Source organism: Cotesia typhae, unplaced genomic scaffold (genome assembly GCF_013202065.1).
Source record: "Cotesia typhae breed Kobodo isofemale line unplaced genomic scaffold, CoteBio_Ctyphae contig_43, whole genome shotgun sequence".
Lineage (NCBI taxonomy): Eukaryota > Metazoa > Arthropoda > Insecta > Hymenoptera > Braconidae > Cotesia > Cotesia typhae.
In genome coordinates, this window is record NW_027423752.1 from 2,412,220 (window position 1) to 2,430,485 (window position 18,266).

The 18,266-nt window shown below is 28.4% G+C and overlaps 2 protein-coding genes across 2 annotated transcripts; both read right to left on the minus strand.

Moving 5' to 3' along the window:
- Positions 1 to 9,405: 9,405 nt before the first annotated feature.
- LOC141528417 (uncharacterized) lies at positions 9,406 to 16,742 on the minus strand. The gene is made up of 13 exons (XM_074244465.1): positions 16,720 to 16,742; positions 15,403 to 15,944; positions 15,012 to 15,167; positions 14,803 to 14,928; positions 14,577 to 14,745; positions 13,263 to 13,334; positions 13,158 to 13,200; positions 12,883 to 13,088; positions 11,028 to 11,450; positions 10,464 to 10,618; positions 10,235 to 10,399; positions 10,038 to 10,166; positions 9,406 to 9,970 (listed from the first exon to the last, which is right to left on the minus strand). Exons 2-13 carry the CDS (start codon positions 15,654 to 15,656, stop codon positions 9,880 to 9,882), a joined length of 1,989 nt encoding a protein of 662 aa, XP_074100566.1. The 5' UTR covers positions 15,657 to 15,944; positions 16,720 to 16,742; the 3' UTR covers positions 9,406 to 9,879.
- LOC141528418 (uncharacterized) lies at positions 16,123 to 17,679 on the minus strand. The gene is made up of 5 exons (XM_074244466.1): positions 17,637 to 17,679; positions 17,269 to 17,468; positions 17,115 to 17,210; positions 16,720 to 17,043; positions 16,123 to 16,209 (listed from the first exon to the last, which is right to left on the minus strand). The coding sequence occupies exons 1-5, from the start codon at positions 17,677 to 17,679 to the stop codon at positions 16,123 to 16,125; spliced, it is 750 nt and encodes a 249-aa protein (XP_074100567.1).
- Between the last annotated feature and the right edge of the window lie 587 nt (positions 17,680 to 18,266).

Sequence of the window (18,266 nt, forward strand, 5' to 3'; positions counted from 1 at the left end):
CTGGCCGATTTAAAATTGAGATCACTGATCAAACTGTCCCCGGAAAATTTGGACGTTGAATGTGCGTTGGCCCTCCCGGCTTCAGATTTTATAGTTGAGCACGGGCGTCTCCCACCTTCCGGGTCCCTAGCCCCTAGTCAATGTCTCGGCTCATCTCATCTCAATCTACCTGTACAATATTATACACGTGTACGACAATACGACTAATACACCTATAGGTATAGGTACGCTTGTACCAAACGAGCCAATACCAGCCGTTACTGTGTAAGACAACAGAAAGAGTGAGAAAGAGTGAGAGAGAGAGATGAATCTACTTACGCAGTACGCACAATATCTTTCTACTTTCCACGTTAATTTCTTAAACAAATCCAAAACCAAATTACCAATACTAATTCTAATACTAATATTAATAGTTGGTGTTGACTTACTGTAGATGCTGCATTGACTCCCATTGAACAACCACCTACTTATGCTCCAATGACTTTCGTCTCTATTGGGATAACTCACTTTTTTATTCAGGTCACATTGGGAATTTTTTTTTATTTTTTGAGTCATATTAGGAATTTTTTTTTTTTTCATTTAACCGTAAAGGGAATTTTATTGTTTTTTTGCCACAATGAGTTTTTTTTTTTTTTTGGATTTGTTGGGAATTTTGTTACATTTTTTTTGCCACAAGGGGAATTGTGTTGTTTTATTTAGCCACAGAGGAAATTTTTGTTGTGCCTCATTGAAAATTTTGTAATATTTTTTCTATGGTATTAGAAATTTTTTTTTTTTTACGGCAAACGTTTTTTATGTACATTAAAAATTTTAATTACTTTCGTCCTATTTTTATTATATAATTTATCTACGAAAATTTTTGATAAGATCTTTTTACAAAAATTAATTTCAATATATTATGAGATCTTCTAAAATCTTTATGTATATATTTCTTCTGTGCTCGTATTTATCACTGAAGTTCTCCCAAACGGCTAAACCAATTTTAATGAAATTTGTTATGTGTCTTCAGATGGGTTCGAGAATGATTTAGATTCACAATTTAGTTCACGGAAAAATATTATTAATTTAAGACGTGTGTTTGTTACTTTGATTAAAATTATCTTGTTAAATCACCAAAAGGGATGGTAACTATAATGACATGAAATTTAGAATTTTAACTAACACATTAGGACTTACTTTTTAAATTATTAATCCTTTATTTTGGGTAGAAAAATTATTTTTCACTTTTTTTAGACGTCCAACTTTTCAATTAATTCATTAGTTATAAAAATTAGCTACCAATTAGTTACCAAAAATTATACCATTTAATTTGAACCGAAAATCTTATTATAAAATATCAGTATAATTAAAAAACATAAAATTAATGATTTTCATGGAAAAGAAAATTTTTTTTTTTTAATAACGATTATCATTAACAAATATTAATACATCTTTATCAAGATTTTGATTGCTTAAAATTCCTAAAAAACTAAAAATTATTACAACTTAAAAATTGTTTCTCCAAGATTGAAATTAAATTTTCAATAAATTTTTTTTCATAGAAAAAAGTACAGTAATTTTCAATAATGTCTTAAGGCTTTTCTTGTTTTTTAATTATTAATAACTTCCCAAATTATTAATTTGGCTACAAATAATTTTCTTTGATTAATTTTATAAAGCTTTTAGTTTAAATTTTGAGGACGACTTTAATAAAATGATCGAATGTCAAAAGACTCTTTAAATAAATTGGTTAATTATAATTAAGTCAGACTTAAATTCTCAACAATTATAAAAATAAATTTTTTTACTCAAAAAAAAAAATAAAAAAAAACCTAATAGAAAGAAATAAAGTAATGAGTTATTTATTTATAAATATTTAAGTGTTTCATAGTCCTCAATCTCCGACAATATTGTCTAGAAAAAGTAAGTACATTGACTGGTTAGATACGAGGTGTAGGTGTAAGGTGTATGGTATCTGTATTGTAACCCAGAGATTGGTTGTAATGAATGGACCGGCACAAAAAAGCATTAACTACTTTAGTGGACACACACTACACGGCTAATTATTCATCTGCGTTTCTTAAATTAATTGTTACCTAGAATAGTATATATAATAAAACATAAATGTTTATACTCGACAACTTATGAAATTAGTGAATTTCTAGTTATCAAATTTTTTGTTAGAAAAATAATTACCAGAATAAATTTTAAAATTTTTTATTCATAATTAACGGAACTGGAATAAGAAGAATTTTAAAAAATGTACAAATAAAAATATGTTTTAGATTTTATACAAATAATTTAACACCCCGGCATAATATAAATTCTTGGCAGGCGTTCTCCTTGACCCAGAGACAGGAGTTATAATCGAGTAGAAGTGAACTCAACGCTTGTATCTGTAAATTGCGGTCAAGCAACTCGGTTATGTAATAGCGTAATGAGAGATCAAAAACCACCTTCTATTTCTATCAATTATTATCATTATCTGTTGCTATATTTATTTGTTAATAAATCAAAATTCCAATTATTTCGGTGATTCTGAATGGGTTGTATCACAGCGGAAAATGTTCATACATTGAGAGAAAAAATTCCTTCTGAAAAAAATGAGCAGTGTTATAATAAGAAATTAATTTTTTGAAAATTTTTGACAATTTTATTTCTTAAATAAATAAATAAAAATTTTTTTCACAGTAATCTTTTCTTGTTGAAAAAAAAGTTTGTTTGAGTTGAAAAAAAAATACAATTTTAGATCGACAACTTGCAAATTTTCATCCAAAATTATTTCTTTCCAAGTCTAGAAAACTTTTTTTCAACAAGAAAGTTACGGTGAGGAAAATTTTTATTCCTTCAGCTAAGAACTAAAATTGCCGAAAATTTTCAATAAATTAATTTCTTATTACAACATTGCAAATTTTTTTCAATATAAATTTTTTCTCTCAGTGTATGAAGGCTTAAAACAAAAAAACAAACATTTAAAGACAGTTTTAAAAACAGGAAGAGATTTTAAGATAAATAGTTTCAGCAATTTAAAAAAAATTTTCTTTTCGACTCTTACCATTAATTTGAAAAGTATCGAAGATTTTACTTTTTTTATTTTTTTCAGTACATCAATCGTATAATTGCTAATGTTCTCAAGGACTTTAACAGCTCAATGGACCCTTAAAAGCCATGTGAAGTTATAAATCTATCTGATTTACAATTTTTCCGGTTAGATAGATCAAAATTTTGGAAAAAATTAAGGAACATTTGAAAATTTTTTCGAGGCTAAAAAAATTTTTTTTAATTATTATTTTTACATAATTAATCGTGAATATAGTCAATGAAATGAGCTTTCGAAAAAAAACTCTTCAATCTCAAAAAATTTGCTGGTAAAAAATTTTTATAATTTTTTTTTCAAAAAAATTTGACCAAGGTATTCCATTGAATAAACGTACCTTTTTCAAGTACCGTTTTAAATCATTTAATCATCGTATTGGAATGCATTTCTCGGCGTAAAATGAGTAACCAGAGCTCTGATACTCGTTTCCGTTTCACCAAACGTTCAATCATTTGCATGTGTGTATAATATAATACGCGGTTGGAATTCTTAAAATGGAAAGTAACCCGAAAGTATTTGTCCGCTGCTTACCCAGCCCGAGGGTTTTTTCTTTTTCAATGACGTAGACGCGCAAGCCGATCGAGTGTTGAAAAGAGAAAAGGAATGACGATAATACATTGTGCAAAACAATTATTATTATTTGAAAGATAATATTGTGATGAGAGGTGTGTAGCACGCGTTAAACAGAGAAACTTTGTCCTGTCAAACACATCCAGACAATGTCTATCGTATGCGCAATTTTTATGACAACTCTGCGCTTTTGTTTGCTAATTTTTTTTTATTTCATTTTATTTTTCAAAAGAAGTGGGACACTATTGTTGGCTGTAATTGATTTTTATCGATTAGCATGATTAAAAAGTTTAATATTGCTTGACCTATATTACTTGATCGATACAATGTATAAGAAAATTTTCAAATTCAGTCTTAGGCCGGAATTTTAACCGAGTAAGTAATCTTAAAAATATCTAAGCTGTAACAGCTCTTTGTCCTATTTAAGCAGGTCTCTGGACGATAAATATTTTGAATTTTTTGAGACTCGGTTTTGTCTTGACCAAAAAAAAAAACAAATATAGTAAATTTTTTATGACCGATAAAATGCGGCTTTTATCTCGATGATTGATACATCGGGAAAGTTTTATTTAAATTTTAATTGAAGTTGTCTTTTATCTGGTCTTTAGTACTCATATCATCTGCCACGCCGGTGTCCTGAACTGATTATATCGGAGTTTATGATCATTCACTCGCTGGATGTAATGACATTGTTCAGTTTCTTGAATTCTTTCTGTTGCATCACTGAAATGTGACTTTAAAATTTTTTTTTACTATTATGAATTTTTTTTAGGATCAAGTTCTTTTATAGACTTCATGCATATTTTTTCTTTTAGTTCTTATAATTGATGGTTTTTATAATTATTATTGTTATAATTATTACTAATTAATGATATGTTTATTTCAATCAACTAAATTTTAATTTTGTTTTGAAAAAAGTAAGCTTAAAGAAATTAATTAATTTAACTTAACAAAGGTAGTGAAAAATTTGGTCGTTGTAATTCATAATTTTCAAAAAAAAAATTTTTATTCGATTCTCTTCTTTGAATTTTTTTGAATTTTCAATTTATGAAAAATCTATTTTTATTAGGTAAATTTTTATTGTGATTGAAATTTCAAAAATTTTTAATTTAACCAGGGTCGAAAAATTTAAACTGATTTTAAGCTAAATAGTCTGCAGTTGAACTTATTGATCTGTATTTGAACTTTTGAAAACATTTTCATCTGTATTTGATCTACTGTTCAAATTGTTTTTGATCTGTTTTAAGTCTAAATAACTTTTTAGTAAAATAATAGAGCAGCTATGAATATTTTATGCTGTTTCTAATCTAATGAGACTAAAAAGTTTTAAAAATTTGATCGGTTTTTAGTCTAGTTAATTTGTAGATGGACTTTATGTATTGTTTTCGAATTCCATATGAAATCTTATGCTGTTTTTGATCTACAATTTTCACGCTAAATATTCGAAGGCCAAAAGTCGACTAAGATGGTGACATCATTTTTTGGACTTAAAAGTATCTCATTAAAAATTATAAGTCGCGTTTATTTGAAAAAATAAATTAATTTATAATATATTCATGCGCTCTCTTGTTTTATGAACTGAACGTCGATTATAACCTTACATCTGTTATATTTATTTGGTCATAACTTAACATTTCATGGATTATAAAAGTTGTGTAACTGCGAGTATTAGTTGCAGTGATAGCTAATAAATTTGTGTTAACATACGTTTATAAAATAGTTCTCATCGTTTGATTATGGATCTAAATCTAGAGTTTTCTATTTATCGTTATTAAACACAATGTAAATACATCGAGACATCGAGACAAGATTAAAATGTTGACAAGATGACACGATTAATGTTAAATTTTATACTTTCACGCATTATTTAATGATCGGTATTCACTATTTGGTAGTGTGAAGAATACCGTTTGGTATACATTGCACTACGAAATTGTGAATGGTCACTATTTCAGTTTCAGAGAATGAAAAGCTGTGCCCTGTAGAGGATCTTCGAGGACATAAATAAAATAATAATAAATAAATATATTATTATTATTTTTATTGTTATTATGAATATTATTATTATAAAATTCGTAAAAGGTTGGTTTTTGATTTACAGGCGATGAAAAACCGATTAAAAATTATAGAACGTTTTGGACCGTTTTTGACCTCGATGCAATCAAAACTAGCTGAAGGATTGTGACATAAAAAGTCTGATTTTGGTCTTGAAAAAATAGAAAATAATTTTATTATAACATTAAAAATAGATACACACAATAAAATTAAATTGAATGAAAAATATTAAAAATTTTTATTAATCATAAAGCAGACTAAATTTTTTGACCCGGGAACCTTTTTACAAATGAATTTTTAAAATATTTGTGCTATGACAGCATCTGTTATTAATAATTTTATAGAAAATGTCACTGACACAAACTTATAGAACCAACAAATTATTTAAGGACGTTTCCATGCGAAAGACAGTAGTAAATATGAATTTTTATTTTTTAGTTTTGATAAGTTTAATCGTATAGTGATTTTTCTTAAAAATTGAAAATTTGCCATCAATTTTTTTAAAAAGTAACCCCGCGCTCGAAAATTGAACTTTTGTAGCGATTATAACAATAGTATATTACATACCTAAGCCAGTAAAATAAGAAAAGTCTCAGATCACATGTAATTGTTGGCCGAGGCGAAGCCGAGGTTGACAAACATGTGGTCTGAGGCTTTACTTTTTACTGGCCAAGGTGTGATACTATTTTTCTGCTCGACGTAGCCGGAATGTGGCAACTTCGTTTAGCGCAGCGGCCAGAAAGTTGCCACTTTCCGGCCGGAGGGCAGAAAAAAATTTTTCACGGGATCTATTGTAAAAAATTTTTGTAAATTTAATTGTAACCACACTTATAAGATATCATTTGCCTTAGTATATTTTTAATTCTAAATATTCTAGCTATGAGTTACCATGCACTTAATTATTAGTATGTACTTTATGTGAATTAACTATTTACTAAATTTCTTATTGAATTAATGAATAAATTAAGAAAAACAATATTTTACAATTTTAAATTATTTAAAAATAATTTTAAAAATTTATTTTTCCAAAAATTAAAAAATTTTCGTTCTATAAAAGACAAAAAAAATTTCAATATTTAGAGTTCCTTACATTAAGATCGTAGTTAATTTGATCAAATAATTTAATAAGTGATAGTTTTTTAATTAATTAGGCGGGCGTCTATCATTGTAATAATCATAAGGATCGGCAAAATCAGATTGATTATCATGGTCCGAATAATCCTGTCGATTGTACTTGGAATACGCAGTTGGTCCAGCGCTGAATCCCAAAGCCATTGGTAACAATCCGCCTTGTGCAAGTCTTCTCAATCCCATGATTGCAGCCAAAATTAAGCTCATTAAACTCAGCACGACAGCTTTTCCACTCAAAAGTGCGAGCGCTTTTAAGGCCATTGGTAGTAAAATTGATTTTATCAACAGCCAGCCGACTATTAGTGGTATCAAATATTTAGTGTGTTTTTTCCATTTTTTCTTCTTTTTCTTCTTACCTATAATTTTAAAATTGTTATCGCTTTTAGAAAACTTTTCAAAAAAACTCAAGGTTTAGTTTTTAAATGAAATTATTGCAAATTTATTTTAAAAATGACAACATGCTGTCTGATTTGAAAAATATTGAGACTTAAAAAAATTAAAAAGTTTAGCCTTGATAAATTTTTTTCTAAAAAAATTTTATTCTCATCAAATTTTAGAAAAATTCAACTTAATTTTTCATTTATTGTTAAAAATTAAGATTCATGAAAAATTTTTACGTTTAATTCACGGCAAGAAATAAAATTAAAAAAAAAATCAAAAATTCTTAGACCTAAAATTTACTTTAAAAAATTACCAGCAGTTCAAAAATATCTAAATTTTTTGTGATAAATTAATTCTCTCCTCTTTCAATTTTTTTAAATATACTGAATACGTACACAAATAACGTCCTTCTCGATTAGACTTATTTTCGAACGGCAAAGTGACATCACTAGTTTCCACTACCCCATTGTTATGATTATTCTTTTTAAACTCTTCTAATTGATTAGATAAATTAATATTGTGAATAATATCAGGTAAATAAGAAGCCTGTATTGAGTTTCTTAGTCTATAGTTACTAGAATGACACCAGTTTATTAAGCACATAAGACATGCAAAGAACACTTTACTCATTTTAGAACAAAAAAGTTAGTAAAATAAAAACTAGGTCTTGTATTTGTTGGATATCTCACTGCGAAAAACAATGAAGGACTCGAGGACATAGATACTCACCCCTACTTTATATAGCTTTATGGTGAGTGAAGCTGTAAGGATGACAAAGAGTAGGATTTGTTAATTTAACTGGGTAGTGATGCGTAAAGAGGCTGATTGTTCGATTGCATTAATCTATTTTAAAGATAATCTAGAGTAAAAGTAATAATAACTGTCAATAGCTGAGAAATATTACACATCTTTTCAGTGAACACGGGTGTAATAAATTTCATCTCATGCATGTCGAGAGCGCTCGTCTTTGTTGGTTAATAGTTTTTATTGGCTTAACTATACTATGGAACGCTGCATAATGATATCAATATAAAACTAAGTTAAATAATTTTTTTTTGTTAATTTTACAGTTGAGTTAAGTTGCAAAAAAATATTTATTTTAAAAAATTATATATTCATGAAATTAAACATAAAGTTCTTAATAAAGGACTGAAAATAAGAATTCATTAAATTTCATATATACTAGCAATCTGTAATTCATATGCGACTGTCGATAGTTATGGATTATGATTAAAAAAAACTTTGGCTTATTAATTTTTTGTTCTTTCCAATAGAAATATTAATAGTTTGGATAGTTTTTAAATAAAGTTGAAAATAATTAGTGCAATGACAGGATTAAATCCGAATAATTTAATGAAAAATTTGGTGAACCAAATTCATAGATCCAATAAATTATTTAAAACTCCTCCTAAAAATTTCTTAAAAAATTGACCATCACCAAAAAATATATAAATTTTGAAAATTTTTAAATTCTTGTAACAATTTTTTTTTTTTAATGGTCCATGAAAAATAAATAAATTTTATCAAAAACTTGTTAATTTAATATGTAATCTATTTTATAATTTTTAATTACTTATTCTTGTTTATTTATCCGTATAAATTTTCAATCATAATTAATAAAAGATTAAATCGATAGAATAATAAAATTTTTTGTTATCTATCTATTTATATAAATAAAAATAAAATGCCGCATGTATTTAATTTTTTTTTTGTTGTTTTCAGAATTTTTAGGAGAAGGTTTGTATGTAAACAATTTTTTAAAAATCCTCCCTCAAAGGGGATTGCGGGGGCGTTAACAATGAATAATTCCCGTTTGTAAACTATAGCTCCTATAGCTCCCAAATTTGGTAGAAGTCTTCTGTAAGAGATATATAAATAATCTATGAACGAATTTTACGATAGCTCGCTCCACAGGGGGGTTGCAGGGGTGGATATTAACAATGAAAATTTTTAACTTTCAAATTGTAGATCCTACAGACGATAAATTTAGGTGGAGTCTTCTATATGTGATGCGGAAATGATCTAAGAGCGGATTTTACAACAATCCACCCCAATAAGGATTGCGGGGGTGGATGTTAGAATATTAAATTTCCATTTCTACACTGTAACTTCTACTACAGACTTGAAATTTGGTAGGAATCTTTTATTTGACGATGAATAATGCAAAATTTATTACTTATGATTTTATTAATTTTAGGTATTGCTCTAATTATTAATTATTATTGTATTGAACTTATTGTTCAAACTTAAAAATTAATTGATCATTATAATAAAATAAAAAATTATAACAAAAACTTTAGTCATTTTAACTGAAGCTCAGCGAAGCGGACTGGGTCGCTAGTTAAATATAAAATATTAAATATTTAGATCGTTTTGTCTGGTAAGAGGGCGCTGTAAGAAAAATGTTGGTTAGCGATTCTAGCCAACTAACAGATCGCTCCAGTAGCCCTACAGTAGTGCTCTTGTAGGAATACATATTGCTACAGTAAGAATCTACAAGTAGGTATCTAATAGATAGCTTCAGTTGCAATATTTTTTTTTCCATGTATATTTGAACTTAACTTCGGTAAATTAACGTATAACATGAGTGCTGAGATCATGTTTATTTGAATTCAATAATATTTTTCTAATTTAACTTGAGGCCATTTTTACCATCGACGGTGATTTTAAAATCTTGGTGGATTTATATTTATTCGTAAGATTTCAAAATCGTATCCCAAGTCAGGTTCGTTGTACAAGCACGAAAAATCTCGCTTTCTGAAAATTAAGTTGATATTAATATCGTTAGACAAATAGTCAAAATTCCTTAAAATAATCAACTTACTCAAGCGATTGATGGAATTCTTCCAATGACTCGGGGGCCCATTTGTACGATTTCTCATTTGTAACTGTCGCCATAAGAGTTGTATAGGGTCCTTGGGATTTATTCCATCCATCATGATGCACACCAAGTCTTAAAATATAAATAATATATTCCAAATAAAGCGAACATCTTATAAACTTAACAAAATCGAAACTTACGCATGACCTAGCTCATGAGAAGCAGTAGCCGAGGTCTCTTTGTCATTTACAGTAGATTCGTAGATTATCCCTCCTCCAGGCTTTCCAGCGAGGACATTCCGACAAACGCTATTCATTGTCGCCTTTCCCGTGACGTTAGTAATATTATCATTGCCATGTTTGTATCTTTTTAATTAAAGAATTGTTGTAAATATTTTGTAAATGTTTTTTATTTAACTTTAATGCTTACGGAGAGATAATCATATGAACGTCATAGCTGATGTAAGGAATTGAGGCGTTTGCACCTACTAACCAATCGGATATGTCCTCCAACACTTGATCGTAGTCGAGGACCGGAACTCCAGAAATCAAACGTGGATTCATGAAATTGAATACATACGGGTCCTAAATTTTTTAGATCAATTATTATCAGCGTGGAATTGTACGACTCATGGTGCGAAGTATCAGAAAGTGCTTTACGATCAAAACATTTTTTTCGCCTTATTTCGAGAACTGTTTTTGTAATTGTACTCTGGCTAGTTCACGGAATTAATAAATTTCGCATACTACTATAGAGATGGTTCAATGAAGATACATTCCATACTATAAAAAAATTGATTTAGTGCAATAGAAACGAAAAAAAGCATCCAAATATTCAAAAAAAAATTTGGAAAATCCACAAGTGCACGCCTCATAATCTCATTTTCAATAATAAAATTGATTAAAATAAAATACTTTTAAATCTTTCGCGCCATTGTCCACCAAGAAAAGAAAAGGTACTACGCATGTATTTTAAAAGAAGAAAATTGCTTACCTCAGGAATTACGATTCCGGCGATGGTTAGTTTATATTGAGTATTTTGGAGCATGTTGTAAAACAAAGCAGCTCGATTCCAGATGTTCAATGCACGTTTAATGATTCCACTAAAACCATATTTAGCATAGAACGTAAAATCGACGATTACCATTACCAATATTTCTGGATAAATTACCTTGGGGATCGATTTTGAGCGATCGATATTGTTTGGCAATCTGAATTTTGGTATGTCAGTGGCACGCTTGACCAAATAATAGTCTCCTATTTGTGAAGTAAATGAATTTACTGGATTGATTTCCAAATTATCCGAGGCCAAATATCCATAATTTATTCTTGATTTATCAGAATTGGTGTCCAAGATAAAAGCCGCTGAATTTTCTATGTCTTCATAGTATTCGTACGGTACATATGGTCTAATCATCTGAGAAATAATAATTCTTAAAATTATACTCTACGGACAAATTTCATGTAGGTTTCATATGTTCATATGTTCTTATTTATATGAAAATCTATTCAAAAAACTGTAGGTACGTGAATTAATACCGATCTAGTATTGTTCCAATCATCCAAAGTACTCAAATTAGTCGTTTGACGGCAAAAACATAATTTTTTTTTTGGTTTTTTTAATATTAATACGTAAAGTAGGGGAAAAGGGGGTCAATTGAACCATTCGAATTAAAAATTCGAAAAAATTAAAAAAACGCTGAATACTCTTAGAATTAGATTTTAATATGTTAAACTCGGATGTGATCAAAATTTGAAATCATTGTGATTAATAAATTTTGAAAAATTGAGATTTTTTTATTTTTAGGTATGTAAACTTTTTTTTCGGCTGGTGACAAATTGTTTAATAATATTTCAATTTTTGAATTAATTGATAAAGTTTGAATTGTAGTCGTTGTATATACTTATACTTTATAATCCTCAACTTTTTTTATAGTGATATAATAGTTTATTTATTTATTATTTACTATTAATTGTTATAAAATCATATGGGGTCAATTGAACCAGCAGTCCCGGGGACGATTGAACCATACGGAGACGCATGGGACATGCGCGCGCATCTTGACTCTACGTGAAAAAAGTCAGAAAATAACCTAACAATTTGATGAACTGAATTTATAATGAAAATTATTTCAAAATTGATTTTTAATTCATTTAATATAATATCTGTGCATTAAAACGGTGCAACAGTAATATTAGCAAGTAACAATTAATATATTATTTATTAAAACTTCGGGTTTTAGTTTTAAATATTATTGGTTCAATTGACCCCAAGCAGTGGTTCAATTGCCCCCGAACCGGGGTCAATTGAACTATTCAACGCGTTTGGATAAATTAGTAATTTTTAAAAATTCACGTTGTTTATTGACTAATTTATGTATTGATAATGATAGTAGACATCATAAACTACCATTCCAAGAAAAAAAAATTATTATTTAGTTTTAATTCGAATAGTAAAAAATTATTAAACTTTTTTTGGTTTAATTAATTGAACCAAATCAATTGACCCTCTTCTCACATACTTTTTATGTTTCAAACCATCATTTGGTATCGATTATAATTTTTTGGAAAAAAATATTAAAAAATGAATTACAAAATTGAAGATATTCGAATTCCATTTTGTATATTAGCTCAAACTTTTTTTTTGTAATCTAGTAAAATAAAAATTTTTTCGAAAAATCTAAAAATGTCGCTTAAAAAAAAAACTCAAAATTTGAGATTAAAATTGTAAACAAAATTGAAAAAATGAATATTTTATTTTTTCATAATTTTTTTCAAAAATTTAATTTTAAGACGAATTTTTTTAATAGCGATACTTGTCAACTACTCAGTCAGTGGAATTAACTTACCCCGTATTTTTTTCTGATATCAATACCCGACGGAGTAGATCTTGCCATGTAAACCGGAGTATTTGGGCCGACGAGAATGCCTCTAGATCGACGGAGATGTAGAATTCTTATGCGACCAAATACGTTGAAAGGTAAAGAAATTGATGAATCTCCAGATCTTTTTTGACGATGCGATAGTTTCAGTTGGGCTATTTCGCATTCTGTTTCTGTAATTTTATTTAGATTAGAAACTTTTCAGGTTTTAAATATGTTTAATAATTTACCTTATAAATTACCTTTGCAGCCATGCTCGCGGTATATCGCTTCACGTTCCTTTAACTGATGATTCAATTAATTAATACATGATAAAAATAAATAATAAATTTAATTAATTTACTTACTGGAATAGAAGCTGCCAAAGAAATGAGACTTAATAATATCCAAGTTATTTTCATTTTTGAAGAAATTAATAACTATTTGTTGGTAAATCAAATACAAAAAATCGACATACTGCTCTCTATATATATTCTGCTTAATGGCCATTAAGTAGTTATAAAGGTAATTAACTACAAAGAATTAAAACTTAGCAAACTAAGGTTTCTTTGGAAAAACGCCTGAGGGCATTAAATTCAGTTGTTATATCGATATCCAAAACTTAATGACTATCCATTAAATTTAAAATGATTAAAAATAGGTGACTTGGGAAAAATAATAAATATTCTATTTTAAAATGCACTTATTGTCTTTTATTTCAATTAAATAAAAAAAATTGAGGTTCGATGAGTATAACTTTTTCAATTATCCTTATTGAAAAAAAAAAATCAAAAATGATCTTACATGTTAAATGCCCATAAGAGATAGTATTAAAAAGGATTTGAAGTATTAGAAAGTATTCAAAATGATTAAAAATATAATCATTTTGAATTCTTTTTTAACTTCCCGCTAAGAAAATTGGGAAATTATTGGTTTTACCTCGTTTTGTAAAAATTGAAAAAAAATTTTTTTTTAGGTGATTTTTTTGGAATAACTCTTAAACGGCTTTATCAATCAACTCAAAAAACTAATCAGCTCTTAACCTTGAAAAAACCACGTCAATTGCTACTAATCCAGTCAAAATCGTTTCATTCATTCGTGAGATATTATGCAAGCGAGAAAACCGAAAAAAGTATTTTTTCGGAATAACTCCGAAATTTTTTATCTAAAAAATTTTTGTTGTCAATTTTTTTAAAGGATATGAAAAACTGCATCGATTGCCGCCAATCGCATAAAAATCGGTTGATTCATTCCAAAGTTATGGCAGTTTGAAATTTTAAAAAATAGTGTTTTATTGAACATTCATCAGATTTTTGAGCTCAAAGAGCTATGGAATTAGCGAGAAGTTGCAGGGATGGCCAACCGTTTTCCAGATTTTTTTAATAAGGGTCCTGAACATAAGTACTAGATTGGAAAGCATAAATATGATTAGACATATGTGTCACATGAATTCTAATCGGACTCATGATCGGTGGATCAAGTGTGATGATTTGGTTATCAGGCACAGAAATGAAAAAATTTTCTCCTCTAGTGTTATGAATTTCGCTAGCCGGTGGGTCATGATAAAAAATCCCTATTACAGAATAAATGTCCGAATGAATAATCGTAACTAGTTTACCCGATGGTATATGAGACGGATAAAAACTGTATATATTTCCATCGTTAATTTTTCCTAAAAGTACTCTGTCATTTTCTGCATTAGGTTTATTGTTGTTATGTGGTCTTGGGGTTCTATTTGTGATAGGAGGTTGATGATTGTAAACACCATTGTTATTATTATCAGGACTTAAAATCTTTGGTGGACTGGATGCTACTTGAGGGTAATTATCCAAACATGAAAAATCTTGAGACCTGTAATGTAATTAAAAGTTTAAATCGATCATTAACTGCTTACAATTATCGACTTACTGCATAGATTGTTGCATTTTTTTCTTTGAGTCGTACGACCATTTCTGAGAGGGGTTAAAGCTTGACATCATTAGATATGATGGTATTGCTTCTTCCCCAATTTGATTATCATGAGGCAAACCTAGTCTGAGAAGTAAAATTTATATTAGTTACTGAAAAAAAATGAACGAATAAATTACAAAATTACTAAAAAAATTATAAAAACTTACGCATGACCTAGCTCATGAGCACCATTAATGATTTTGGAGAGTTCCGAATCATTGTTGTCGCGGATAAGTCCCCCCAGTGGTTTGCCATATCGAAGACCTGAGCAAGCACTTCCCATATGCGTTGAGCCTCCAACATTTGGATTGACATCATTATGGCTATATTTATTAAAGTAAATAATAATTTTGGGAAATCTAAAAGTGCACGACTCATAATGCTCATTTAATTATGAAAAATAATAAAATTAAACGTGAAACCAAAAAAAAAAAATAATAAATATATATAACTAAAATGAAGCAAAAAAAATTTTTGATCGTGAGCACTATCCAATGCTTTGTAGCATGAGTCGTGCAATAAACCATGTTTGTTTCAAATATTTATTGGTTTACTTACGGAGTCATAAGCATATGAACGTCATAACTGTTGAAAGGAATTGCATTTTGAGCATTTTGTAACCAATCACTCAAGTAGACTAATGCATTATCGTAACTTATAATGCCATATGTGTTCGGAAAGATAAAAGCTTGAGGATTCTGTATTGAATAATTTTTAAAAATAAAAGTATTAGAGGGTGGACCTCTCATGTGGTGGGATGCAACTGACGTCACTTTCAATAGCAATCCATACTTCCTATGTGGATTTCCCATATAAACTCATGTAGATTTTTTTGATAGGGTAAGGCATTAAAAATTCACGAATTTCCCGTATTTGCAAAAATTTACCGTATATGAGGGCACAATATGGGGCAAGTATTTGAATCAATCATTAAATTTGATTTTTCGTACAGTAGCGACCGATTTAAAATTTTTTAGGTGTTCGACCGTTTGAAAACTTTTTCAACTGTTTAATATTTTTCGTGAAAAATTTACGTAAATATTGTTGAATGTACACTTACTGAGGTAAATAGAAGACAGTTATGATATTTCTACATTTTCCTGTCAAAAAATTCCCGATAATTACTCATTTTTTTCGGACGTCACAGTGGCTAATCCTAAAGGGTGTAGCTTAGTTTGTCACTTTCAGAAATCCATTTTTTTTTTACATTTTTCTAATGTATATTTCGGGCGAAGTTTCGCAGAATAAATTTTAGTAAGGTTTCTTATAATTTTTTATTTAAAGAAACTTAAGACGCGTTTTTCTCATAACTACGATTCCACGGACGACCAACACGGTTTCTCTAAAACCCATCGGTCGGTCATTCTGAAATTTTAACCACATATTCTACAGATAAATAGTTACAAAATAGATTACCATTTTGCTAAAATATTGATTTTTAATATTTTTTTTTTTTTTTTTTTAAATAATAGCGAGAAAAAAACAGTTAAAAATTTTTTTTTGTTTTTGTTACTTAACATTAACAACAATTGTTCAAAATTAATATCGATAGTCTATTTCGTAACCTTATCATACCGAATCTAAAACACTTCAGATTTTTTGTTTCACATAAGCGATTGCCGATATATCGTGAAGAAGCCGACGTGCCTCCAAATTGGGACGTTTCGTTTGAGTACGAATTTTTCGTAAAAAAACTGACAAAAATTACAAAATAATTTCTTATTTTTACAATTTAAAACTTTATTTTTATTACTAAAAAACTTTTATAAACACATCTTTCATAGCTAGCTTACGAGAAATTCTCAAAAATCGCCTATTTTTTAGCCTACAAACTGAACTACACCCTTAATAATCTATAAAATTTTAATAACTTACCACTAGAATTACAATTCCCGCGATGCTTAATTGGAACCGAGGATTTTCTATTGGTTGAAACAATACATTGACTTGGTTCCAAAAGTTGATTAAGTGTTGAAGTATAGAATTTTGATGAATAATTAATAGATCATAGTCCAAAACAAGTAATATTTCCGGGTAGAGTTGCGCAGGAACTGGAGTTGTTCTTTGTTGTGAGGGAGGAAACCCGGTAAAAATAAATGTTGATTTTGCAAGATAATACTGCCGCGGGGAACTTTCAGAAGAGTTTGTTGGTGGATTTAACGGGGTGATTGTTAAATTTTCCGAGCGAACAATTCCATACTAGGTAAAAAATAAAGCATTATTCACTTTAACATAAAAAAAGACAAAGGAAAAATCAATAAATTCATTACCTTTATTTTTGGTCCTTCAGAGTCAACATCAAGCGTGAAAGCCGCCAAATTTTCTTCGTCTTCGTAAAATTGGGAGCGAAACAATGTGCTAAGCATCTATAAAACAAATTATCATCATTATTTGTTCTGCTGGCTAACCTAAAGTAGTATTTACTTGGATATTTTTCCGTTGTATGTTGGTATTCGAATATGCGAAATAAACTGGAGTATTCGAACCGATGATAACGCCCGAAGATGGACGAAGATTTAGCGTTCTCCTCCGACCAAAAGCTTTGAGTGGAAAAGAAATTCTTGAATCAGTGAATCTTTTCTGACGACGGGAAAACTCTAATTCAATAACTTCACATTCTCCAACTAAAATTTTAGTTTTATTAAAGAAGATCTTACATTTTTTAAAATTATTAATTATTGATAATGTATCAATTACCTTTGCAGTCGTTGTTGTTAAAGATCGCTTCACGTTCTTCAAACTAAATCCAATTTATTATTGACTCATAATTATAATTACTTAAATTGACTTACCGAAAAAGAATTCACCAAAGAAAGAAGGCTGAATAGTAGCCATATTGTTTTTGAAGGGAATTCATCTTTATTAAAATATAATTTGAATTTTATTATTTAACAAAAATCAATTAAAATTTGGTATTATGAAAAAATGTATTAAACTTACTAATATTGAAAATTGTGGATTTCTTGATAACTGATATAATAATGATTTCTACTGAAAGTACGCTTTTTATATAATTCACGTATTCTATGAATTTTTTTATTTGAAGTAGGTGGCAAGATTAACAAAGAAGTAAAAATATTTTGGGTTTTTTCCATTGTTAATTTTAATGAATTTCATACTTGAAATTCTGTAGTAACAAAGAAACGAGGATAATTAATTTAATTATGTAGATAATACATGGATAATACATGTAGATAATAAAAGGCCATTCGGCAACTGAAATCGAAATAAATTTCCCGATTAAATAAAATTTATTTTTTACAAAATAATATTAACAATTCTAAGGTATAACTTAAATCGTTGATTAAAAATAATTCAATAATAAATCTAAAACTATTTAGAACTAATTTTGTTCAAAAAATTATCTTGCATACTTTATATAGTAAAAAGTTTCTCGAACATTTATATATATTTATCGAACA